The sequence below is a fragment of the Poecilia latipinna genome, unplaced genomic scaffold (genome assembly GCF_001443285.1).
Source record: "Poecilia latipinna isolate Pla-1442-1.1 unplaced genomic scaffold, P_latipinna-1.0 Scaffold1177, whole genome shotgun sequence".
In the NCBI taxonomy this organism is placed as follows: Eukaryota; Metazoa; Chordata; class Actinopteri; order Cyprinodontiformes; family Poeciliidae; genus Poecilia; species Poecilia latipinna.
Window position 1 is genome coordinate 328267 of NW_015113793.1, and position 11464 is coordinate 339730.

Below are 11464 nucleotides of genomic sequence, written 5' to 3' on the forward strand. Positions count from 1 at the left end.
TACCATAAGTATGATTTTTCTTTGATTTGCTCTCAAGTTATATATTTTTTGTACTTAGTTAAAAACAGTGCACACAAATTTATATTTTCTATTGTTTCTGTAGTATTTTGTAGACACCTATACATTTGATCTAAATTCGCATATTAAACCCTAGGCTTCAAAAGAATAATTAAAAGCGCCTGAAGATCAGAGGTTTGATGATAAATAAAACCTGTGATATCTGATACTGGCACTGTATTTACTTGGTATTTGATGGATTCAAAATTCAAATTCAAAAATATCTTATTGATCCCAAAGAGAAATTAAATAACTCATATTAATTCAAATTCTTCAAATGTATTATTTATTAGTTATTGTTAGTTATTTATAAAATAATATGGAGTATTGCACTCGTCTAGAGTAAACACGTCGATTGAATAGTAAATTAATTAATAGATGCACACAAATCCGACCCAGTGATATTTTTTCTTTGGAGTTTTGTATTTAAATGTGTATCCATCTATGTAACAACTGACTTTTCAAGCATGGAACAGCCTGACGCAATCAGAAGAAAGCGTAATGTCCCTCGGCGGGTGCTGTACATGTTGTGGGTGGGACCTTAGTGGATGACCTCCATGTCCACGTCTACTACGTCCAATTAAGACATAGAATACTCCCAGAGAGCCAATCGGCGCTGCTGTTCTTCACCTGAACCTCCGCTACGCACCGCACATGCGCAGTCTGTCTTAGCGTGTCGCGTGTGGAGGAGGTGCGGTGACAGAGCTGTAATCCTTCCTCGGAACCGGCAGAAACTGTGCTTTAATTCCCTCTCGATACCATGTCGTGGCTGTTCGGACTGAACCGGGGCCAGCCCGAACCTCCTTCCGGTCTGCCGACCCAGCCTCCGCCGCCTCCTCCGCCGGCTGGAGGCTCCGACGGCGGTGGAGATAAACCCAAGGACAAATGGAGCAACTTCGATCCCACCGGGCTGGAGCGGGCTGCCCAGGCGGCCAAGGAGCTGGACAAGTCCCGTAAGTGTTCCGAGAGGTTCGGGGTGGGTCAGCGCAGAGCGGTGTGGATTTATTACATCTATAATATAGCGAACAGGTAAAAATATGCTCATGTGCATCCTGATCCATTCTGCTGTTCAACCCAAGTGATGCAGCAGTCTGGATCAGAACAACATGTCTTTGTTGTTTGTTTTTAATTTATTGTAATTATTTTTAAGTATCTTTGTTCTGTGTAACAATTTTAATTTGTGCTGCAGATCTGCAGATGAGATCTTGATCTCTATGGGGCTTTAACCTGGTTACATCAAGGAAAATTAATTATAAAATGAGTAAAGATGAACCTGTTCTTAGTTTAATTAGTGAATTTAACCATTAATTAACAAAAATAAGCTTAAACTACATCCACGTGTATTCAGTGAGAGTGCAAAGGTCACAACCTTGTAATGGAGGTTGCTGCAGATGTTGTACCTTGAAATAATGTATTCATACTCGTTGGACTGCACCTTTATTCCATCACTTTACCCCAAAACATCTACATATTTTACATAATAAACCATAAAATGGTGCATAACTGTAAGGTGAAAGAATATAATAAGAAAGCTGAAAAGTGTGGCATGCTTTTATACTCCAATCGTAAATAAAAGCAAATGTGATTAGAGCACTCAAAGTTGTACTCAAGTAAGAGTAGCACTACTTCAACTTATTTTTACTCAAGGCAAAAGTTTTCATTCAAGAAATTTCTTAAGTAAGACGGAATAAATATTGAGTTTTTCATTATTTTCCAGGTGTGAATGAGGAAAATGAACTGGCATGAAGTAAACATTAGTGATTTCAGGCATGTATTTTTAGTGTTACATTCTCTTTTTTTAAGTTCAAATATGCAGAAAACCACCTTTAGTCCTATATTAAGCCATCAGTAAATCTGCTTTTTAGGTGTTCCAGAGGTAAAAAAATATATATATTTTCATAGACTTTTATACTTGGATATAAAACACACTTGAATGATATGGGGTCCTGATATATTTCAGTACCACATTTTAAAAATATTAAAATCACACCAAAGAGTGATAACTTCATTAAACTGGTTTATTCCCCCCAGGTATGTATTTGCAATGAATTTCTGTGCACTAGTTTACTTTACACTTGATCTGTTAAGCTACGATAATTAGCGTTAGCACTGTGCAGATAATATTTGTGTTGGTAATAAGACATCTTCTGAATTTAAAGCAACTCTTTGCTGTTTTCCTCTGCCAGGTCATGCCAAAGAAGCGCTGGAGTTGGCCCGGATGCAGGAGCAGAGCACTCAGCTGGAGCACCAGAGTAAAATGAAGGTACAAAGACGCTTTTAAGAGCAATAAAATATAAGATATTTCCAACAATTTTGTTTGCAGATTTCCTTTGCGTTTTGATTTATTATTGTGACATTCAAAAGTTTCAGATCATTAAATAAATTTTAATATTAGATTAAAAAAAAATAACCAGAGAAGAATATAAAAGTTGTTTTAAAACAACAGTTTCATTTATTAAGAAAGCTGTCCAACCTAATAAGTGCCATCAGATATTTGTAAAAAAGGCTGTTTTGTATGGCCGCCTTTCTTTTGTATTTGGAGGAGAATATTACATTATGATTAATGTCATAAATGTTCTAGAAAAGGACACTTATGAATTACAAAAGTGGAAAATATCCTTGAAAATTTTTACATTAATTTTAGAAATTTTCTAGACAAACATTTCGAACATTTTTGATTTTCTGATACTTTTTCTTTTCTGTCCCTCAAAAGTACAGGCTTTCTAAGACCTGTGTTATTGAGATATATATCATGTACAAAAAATCTGTCAAGGAAGGTGTGAAAAATGACTGTTTTTGCATAGACACATTTATCATGAAATTATGAACACAAAGTGTAAAAATGCTCTGTAATTTAAGATCTAAATGCATAAATACCCTGAAAGCCCTCTAGGAGTGTTTGTTACTGTTTGAATGGACTTTGTAAGTCATTTTTGTAGCTTTACTAGGTGTCTTACGGTAACCTTTTTATCATGAAAACAACATAGAAAAGCCAGATTCTTTGCTTTTAACGTCTGTTTATGAAGATTTTCTTTGGGTTTTGACTTTAACAGGAGTACGAAGCTGCAGTCGAGCAGCTCAAAGGTGACCAGATACGCATCCAGGCTGAGGAGAGGAGGAAGACTCTGAATGAAGAGACGAAGCAACACCAGGCGGTGAGAACAGCTGTCTTTGTCTTTTTGTCACCTCGCTGCGATCAGGTGGTTGAAGACGTTTGACTACCTTTTTGTCTTCTACCGTTTTAACAGCGAGCTCAGTACCAGGATAAGCTGGCCAGGCAGCGATACGAGGAGCAGCTGAGGCAACAGGTGAGGCCCTCATATGCGAGCTCAGGTGAAAACACTTTGAAGCGAGACGCCGAAACATCTGACTGATTTAATTTCCCACCTTGCAGCAAATCCTGAATGAGGAAAACCTTCGCAAGCAGGAGGAGTCCGTGCAGAAACAGGAAGCCATGAGGAAAGGTAGGGTCCTCACTGCTCCGATCTTTTAAAACCTGCTGAGCTCGGGTTGATCGGGTCGCTATGCTGCCGTTTCTATAGCGACAATCGAGCACGAGATGGAGCTGAGACACAAGAACGAGCTCATGCGCATAGAGGCGGAGGCGAAAGCCCGAGCGCGCGTGGAGAGGGAAAACGCAGACATCATCCGGGAGCAGATCCGACTGAAGGCGGCCGAGCACCGGCAGACCGTCCTGGAGTCCATAAAGTGAGTTTCAGTCAGAAAGTGTTTGTTGTGCTCAGGAGCAGACAGGCAGACCTTGTTCAGGTGTTCTGACTGCTGCTGTGTGTTTACATTTAGGACCGCTGGTGCCGTGTTTGGAGAAGGATTCAGGGCCTTTGTGTCCGACTGGGACAAAGTTACTGCCACGGTGAGTGATACGTAAAATATTCAACCAAAAACAAACAGCTGAAATATTCTAACTAAACCCAAGTTTCAGTTAAATACATTTAACACAATAAAAGTATTTCAGTTTCATTTTTCAACTATCGATAAATAAAACATCTTATGGAATATTAAATAAATACATTATTTATTGAACTCTGATCCAAAACAGCAGTTTAGCTACTTAACCTCCCGCAGCTAAACGTTGGTGGAATCAACTAACCAGCTCTTTGGTTACCTAGCAACTAACTCACTCACACAATTATGAGCAACAACTTGTTGAGTAACTTTCCCAGTGGCAGTTTAATGTTTTACTACTGTGCCTCATAACTGCTTAAAAAAAACTGTGGATAAAACAGAAAAAAAAACTTTACTTGCAATAAAATGTCCCTTTTCTTGTAATTCTAAGATGTTCTTCTGGTAAAATTGCATCTTTATTTTATGACTATATTCTTGTAAATTAAACAAAAATCCTCATAGTCTGACCCTCATATGTCCAAATCACAAACGGGATGATTGAAATAAAAGCCACTTTTTGAAAATATTTTCTGTCATGTGTAATGTCTTTTCTTATTAAAGAAAGTAGAAAAATAGATTAAAATCAGATCTGATATTAATAAGTCATATATTTTTATTTTTAAGCCACATCACCCAGCCCAAGTTGCTGTTTTTTTGTTTTTTTTCTCATTTACATATGTTTTCTTGAATAACCTCTCCATTCCCTCCACTAGGTGGCAGGCCTGACCCTGTTAGCTGTAGGCGTGTATTCAGCCCGAAATGCAACAGCAGTAGCAGGACGCTACATTGAGGCCAGGCTTGGAAAACCGTCTCTGGTGCGCGAGACGTCCCGGTTCACCGTGGGAGAGGCCATCAAGCATCCAGTCAAGGTGATGAAATAAACACAGCATCGTTTACCTTAACTTTGTGAATCACATCTCATCAGGCTGATTAAAAGCAAATCCTGAATCTATTTATGTGTTCAGACAACGAAGCGCCTGAAGAGCAAACCTCAGGATGCGCTCGAGGGAGTTGTGCTCAACGTAAGTGGATTTCATGAGTAAATGCTGCTGATTTAAAACGTTAAAATCTTTTGTGACGGTTCCGTCTTTCCCTCCGCCAGCCTACCTTGGAGGAACGTGTGCGTGACATTGCCATCGCAACGAGAAACACGAGGCAGAACAACGGCCTCTACAGGAACATCCTCATGTACGGTCCTCCTGGCACGGGAAAAACCCTGTTTGCTAAGGTACAGCTGGCACCTGAGAGCAGAAAACGTCGAGCTCAAACGTATGTAGTTAAAGATCAGCTGTTGTGTGTGTTGAGTAGAAGCTGGCAATGCATTCTGGGATGGACTACGCTATAATGACCGGCGGTGATGTAGCACCCATGGGTCGGGACGGTGTGACGGCTATGCATAAAGTTTTCGACTGGGCCAGCACAAGCAGACGGGGGTACGCTGCTAAAGAAACACAGATTATTGCAATGTTGTTCAGGGAAGTTTAATTTCCCAGAAAATAAAATAATCCAACACTTGTTTCTTTGACAGGCTGCTGCTTTTTGTGGATGAAGCTGATGCATTCCTTCGCAAAAGAGCCACAGTAAGTTTTTCCACCGCTGGAACTTTTCCACATTTTGCAATTTAACAACAAACAACTCTGGCATGCTAATTGTGATTTTTTTTAGTATTCAGATGATTAATGTCTCAAGAAAAATGTCACATTCTGTAGATTTTATTTAACCACTTAACCTTTCAATACAGTAATATAAATACATCAAAAATCCTTGGCAGACTTTTCAGGTTTTCATTCATAGCAAAAGTTAATTAATATTAAGACTGGAGAAAATGGCAGAAAAAATGTATCACAATGTAAGCGTTTCATGTTGGTCGATATCAATAATTATTCATTTGGTTTTTGTTTTAAATATCTGAAATATGACCAGTCTAGTGGTGTGACCATTCCTGTTTTATCCAGTTTTCACTTCACACCGTTGTTTTTTATTTTTAAGCAATTAAGAGGCACAGAGGCAAAACCTCAAACTTACTCAACAGGTTGTTGCTAGGTTACCAAATAGTGAGTGAGTTGCTAGGTTACCAAATAGTGAGTGAGTTGCTAGGTTACCAAAGAGTGAATGAGTTGCTAGGTAACCCAAGAGTGAGTGAGTTAGTTGATTCCACCAACATTGCTTAGTTGGCTTTCAGAGGTTGTGTGGCTAAAGTCTTTCTTTTTGCCTACATCTCCCAGAATTCTTTGTGATTCTGAAGTGATTGGAAATGATCAAAAAATTTTATTTCATATGTTGATTTATTGTGATATATATATTGTTACTGATCCAGCCCTACATCATAGTATCATAGTTGTGTATTTACATAAAGTCCCTTGAAAATAAATTGAGGTTTGGGTTTATGTGAGCAAGTTACTGGGGTGTGAATACATTTGCAAGACATTTCATATCACAACTTAAATGCTGGAAGATTCCTGTGGTTAGTAGGAGGCTGTAATGTAGAGGAAGTTACAATTAATCACCTTTTACTCTCGTCTTTGTAGGAGAAGATCAGTGAAGACCTCAGGGCCACTTTGAATGCGTTCCTGTACCGCACTGGAGAGCAGAGCAACAAGTAAAAATGTGTTTCTCACGCAGGTTTTGACCTTCTCCCAGCATGCTACCAACATGATTAAAGTTAAATTTCTCCTGCACTGTAGATTCATGTTAGTGTTGGCCAGTAACCAACCCGAGCAGTTCGACTGGGCCATCAACGACCGAATAGATGAGATAGTGAATTTCGCTCTGCCTGGTCTGGAGGAAAGGGAGCGACTGGTGCGGTTATACTTTGACAAATACGTACTGGAACCAGCCACTGGAGGGCGACAGTAAGTATCGTCTTTTAGCCTTGCCATTTAGTGGTAATTAGTGAGATAGAAGCGACTTACGATTAATAGTCAATCAATGGTTTATTAGATTAAAATTAGTTCCAAAAGATTCACAACCTTCTTTTAGTGTTGTAGTTTGGCCGCCATCCAGCAGAGGGCGCTGCTGGTCCCCATTAGGTGAAGCAAGTTACAAAAGCAAAGATGGCGTCGGTGTCTCAGAAAGGAAAAGAGGAACTATCCAAGCAGACTCTGTTGGGAGATACAAAATACCACTTTATGTTTTGAAAATTAAACACTCGATTTGCTCCTAAAGTTATTACCTTATTATCGCTCATTCAGCCGAGCCGCGTCGTCTACTGGAGGTCTGGATGGGCGACGAAGGCGAGAATGTGATGTCACAGAAAAATTGTCACACGACTGGGAGAAAACATGACGCTAAGGACGGTGGATATTTTTTTAGGGCTGTTGCGAGTTAATGTACTTTATGTTTAACAAGTTTAACTAAGTTTTCAAGAGCAACTATAGACGGTACTTCTGTATGAACATCTCTGTTCACATTTTAATTTCTTCATCTTTTATTTTTCTATTGAGCAGCCTAAGATGTTTCTGTTTTATTTATATATTACAAATAGAAGTTTAACATTATGAGAAAACTAAAATTTTCTGTTTATTAAGTCAGTATTTAATACAGCTGACACAAAATGTCAACATTTATTTATTTTAAATTAGCATATTAGGAAAAATGTATCCCTTTATGTTATGGAAACACAGTGGGACCTCTTGATGAAACAGAAAATGGCTGCTTATTAAATAATCGTTAGTCGATTGATAAGTTCAATCAACCTTAAATGAACTAATTAATCGATAACTTGCATTCCTAATCAGTGCATGCTTTGTGTTTCTGTGAAGGAGGCTGAAGCTCGCCCAGTTTGATTACGGCAAAAAGTGTTCAGAGATCGCCAAGAGGACGGAGGGCATGTCAGGAAGAGAGATCTCCAAGCTGGGTGTGGCCTGGCAGGTACGCTTCCCTCAACCATTTTGGATAATTTTTCTTCAAAGTACAACATCTTAAGAAAATAATAATTTCTTTCCTCTCCAGGCTGCAGCGTACTCCTCCGAGGACGGCGTCTTGACAGAAGCCATGATTGACGCTCGGGTGGACGACGCCATCAAGCAGCACCATCAGAAGATGGACTGGCTCCGTGCTGAGGAGGAGGCAGCGAAGAGCCTCACGCCTCCGCCTGCCGGGGCCGGAGCTGCCATAGGGAAAATGGGTTTCACTCTCCCTCTGAAGGAGACGCCTCACGCTCAGGAGGTCATCGCTCCAGTCTTTGAAATAAACACACAACCAGAATCAGCAGAGGCCAAATGTGTAAACTCAGTTATACAAGACTGTGTGAATGCTGCAGAAGCAGAGTCTAAAAAGACAGAGGACGGTTTAACCGAACCTGACAGCAAAGACAAACCAGGAAAACAGGAGAAGACCGGCTCCTCTCCTCCAAAAGACGGAACCCCAGTCTGAGTTATAACAGAACTGTCTGGATTAGAAAGATTAGCACTCTGCCCTCTTAACTAACTGGTCTGAGACTTCATGTCAAAGATGGCCGAACTGAGACAAGATTAGTTTACGGTTGGGAGAGATAATTAAGTCTTCGTAACACAACTGATGCCTGAATCTTTAATTTTCATATGAAATGTATACAATGTAAACAAGTAGTTTATGTAGAAACAAGACCATGTGTTTGTCATGATACTATTATGAATGTTGTGCAAAGTCATGTTTCTCTGTAAGAATGATTAAAACCTTTTTCTAACAAGAAGCGGTTCTATTTTCATGTGCAAATAATGTTTTTGAGCCACCGCAACTAAATGGTAAATATAGCTGAATAAGACTGTTTCTGATCTAGAGGACCCTTATATCGCATGCAGTCATTCATCCATTCACATACTGATGGTGATGAACTACACCATATCCACAGCATTTAATAATCAGCTGTGTGGAGAATGAACTCCTGTGAAGTGTACAATGATTAGCTGGATATCTAATGGTAATCAGTTTAAAGTCAAACTCAGCTGGACACTATGGCTGACAACTGCATCACGATATAAGGGTTTCACATAAGTTAAAATTAATAAAGTTTTGTTTTAAATATCTGAAATACTGTCAAACTGGTGACTGTTTTAGCCGCAGTTTCCACTCCACGCCATTGTTTTTATTTTTTTATTATCATTTTTAAGCAGTTACGGGACACGGTGGTGACTTCACGGGTTGTTGCTAGGTAACTAGAGAGCGCGTGAGTGTTAGTTGTTGCTACTCGCCTAGCTTAGCTAGCCTTGAGACGTTGGTCGGCTAAAGCCTTTCCTCTGCCTACATCCCCCAGAATGCTATGCGGTTCTGGATCGGAATTCATTAGTTATTGAAGATTCTACTTTTTATTGTTATTGATCAAGCCCTACGCCAAACAGTATTTTGAATTAAAGTCCGTTTTTATTATTATTTACGTACATAAAGTGCTTTGAGTGACTAGTACACAATATATTTAGTTAATTTATATTTATTCAGTGGATGAAAACTAAAACATTATTCTGTTGATTAACAGAATAATGAGGTGGAGTAAATACTGCAATCTGCTGGCTTTCCTTAGAAAATTTTTGAATGAATTTGAATAATTAACAGCTTATAGATCAATTGGAATACATGTGTGATTTAATTGAACTTATTTTTTTTGTAAAGTGCCTCTAAATAACATTTGTTGTCAGTTGGCGCTATATAAATGGAATGAATTTAATTGCAGTCATTAAAAATGTCATTTATTTCAGTAATAAGAGTAATAAGTTCACTAAGGGAAGCGCTTTTTATGTACAACTTACACAGAGATTGATGTTTTAAATCTTTAATTTCCCGTTTCTCAGCTCAGTGGATCTCGCATATTTTTGACCCGGCCTGTTTTCATCTGGTTTGAATATCAGAACTGAAAGACATTTTGTTGTTGCTGTGAGAGTTACATTGGCTCTTAGTCCATTAATCTGTTGTTCACTTTGTCTGAACTTCTTTTGTCTGAGTCGACATTAAAGCACACAACTCTATCAGAGAGTTGTTGCATGTTGCATTTGACCAGTGTTAAGACAAATAGATTATCCTGTTTTAAATCCAATTGTTTGCATTTGAAAACAAACATTTTAACCATTACTGACTGTAGGTAAAATCATGATTACCAACATGCTTAAATAGAAAATAATTTTAACCTGATAGAAAGAGAAGATTTAAGTGCATGAATGTATTCACTGGACTACAACTGAAATCTGGAGGATAAGAAAAAAGGTTAAACAAAATTAACTTTTTTTCCCTCCACAAAGTCAGGAGCAAGTTAACCTAACAGTCTAGGTCTTAATGGCTGCTCCAACTTTCAGAAATCAGAGAAAACACAATAAAACAAAGGCAGTAAAACATCTTGCATGTCTCCTTTAGTAGATTCATATGTACATACAGAAAAATCAGGCACTCAAGAGTTGAACTTGCAGTTTGAAAATAATTACATTGCTTCAATTCTTAAACATTTACAAAAAAAATACTATGCCCTGAAAGACAGCATTTCAGAGTTTAAATATAAATCAGCACATTATAATGAAACCCACCGCAGGAGCACCTCTGAGATGTCTTTGTTTGGTTATTCATCACTAGCCCACCCTCTTTAACTTAATTCAGATTATCTACAACACACGGTGCACAAACAACATATACAGTTCAATCAACGTTTCTCCTGTGTAAACACATGTACACGGTCTCATACCAAAATTAAAATTCTCATATTAAACAAAAATGCAATTTAAAATTAAACAAATGAGCTGTAAATGTGCTGTACTCAACAACAAAGAAGAGAAAAATGAGAGCGGGTCGTAGGGGAGCTGCGGGTCATGGCTCTCCCTGAGGAGATGTGGTCGAGTGATTTTATTTTGGGTCAGGGGAGGACTGCGGCCGAACCCTGATCTAGAGGAATAAAGGCATAATGAGAGCAGCGAGTCCGACCTCTGCAGAGAGGAACAACCCATCATAACCATTACTTCCAGTAGCTCTCAATCTTTAGGTCTTGACCCAAAGCGTTGAGCTCCTGTGCACCAATCATCAGCAGAATACGCAGCCTGCTTCTCCTTATTCTATCGACTGATTGCTTGGGGTCTGGGTGTGTGTTTATTGCAAACTTGTTTCATGTATCAATAGAAGCAGACGGTGTGGAGAAAAGGCCTGTTGCTCTTGTCCTCAAACTCCTGCAGGAGCTCGTCGATTTCGTTCTCCATGTCGTCCGTGTGCTGGATCTGATGACGACGATGAAGACGGACACAGCTTAGACACAGATTAACTGATCACAGGCTGGTTGAAAGCTTTAATAAACTGTATATTTGATGGTTGAAGAAAATCCTGAATTGGATACTTACACACTGACACAACTCGCAGATGAGGAAGGCTCCCAGCGTGGCCTCCTCGTGGTTGTCCTGAATGTCTACATTGATTACATGAACTGGTTGTAACGTCTCCTGCTCTCTTGAATTCAAATCTAGAAAAAAAAAAAAAAAAAAAAAAAAAAAAGGCAGGGTTTAATTTTTTTAAAGGGTAAATTTATTTTATCAGAGGTTTAAAAAAAAAACCCGCCGCC

At 38.9% G+C, this 11464-nt stretch overlaps 2 protein-coding genes across 2 annotated transcripts in view; one reads left to right on the forward strand and one right to left on the reverse strand.

The window, feature by feature from the left end:
* Positions 1-677: 677 nt before the first annotated feature.
* On the forward strand, positions 678-8632 carry atad3 (ATPase family AAA domain containing 3). Its single transcript, XM_015053411.1, has 16 exons — positions 678-1010; positions 2244-2320; positions 3111-3212; positions 3306-3365; positions 3452-3521; positions 3600-3765; positions 3859-3928; positions 4674-4829; positions 4926-4982; positions 5063-5188; positions 5269-5393; positions 5489-5540; positions 6489-6559; positions 6645-6812; positions 7722-7830; positions 7912-8632. Exons 1-16 carry the CDS (start codon positions 818-820, stop codon positions 8332-8334), a joined length of 2025 nt encoding a protein of 674 aa, XP_014908897.1. The 5' UTR covers positions 678-817; the 3' UTR covers positions 8335-8632.
* Positions 8633-10255: 1623 nt separating this feature from the next.
* Positions 10256-11464, reverse strand: part of ssu72 (SSU72 homolog, RNA polymerase II CTD phosphatase) — a 7799-nt gene continuing 6590 nt past the window's right edge. The window contains exons 4-5 of the mRNA XM_015053406.1: positions 11247-11365; positions 10256-11126 (exon numbers count right to left, since the gene is read on the reverse strand). Coding sequence (XP_014908892.1) covers positions 11025-11126; positions 11247-11365 — 221 coding nt within the window. The 3' untranslated portion in view covers positions 10256-11024. The remainder of the gene's footprint in view (positions 11127-11246; positions 11366-11464) is intronic.

Coding starts and splice junctions, on each gene's coding strand:
- atad3 (XM_015053411.1), top strand. CDS start 818: ATGTCGTGGCTGTTCGGACTGAACCGGGGCCAGCCCGAACCTCCTTCC. Junction 4,830..4,925: donor CCATCAAGCATCCAGTCAAG/GTGATGAAATAA, acceptor TTATGTGTTCAG/ACAACGAAGCGCCTGAAGAG. Junction 5,541..6,488: donor TCCTTCGCAAAAGAGCCACA/GTAAGTTTTTCC, acceptor TCGTCTTTGTAG/GAGAAGATCAGTGAAGACCT.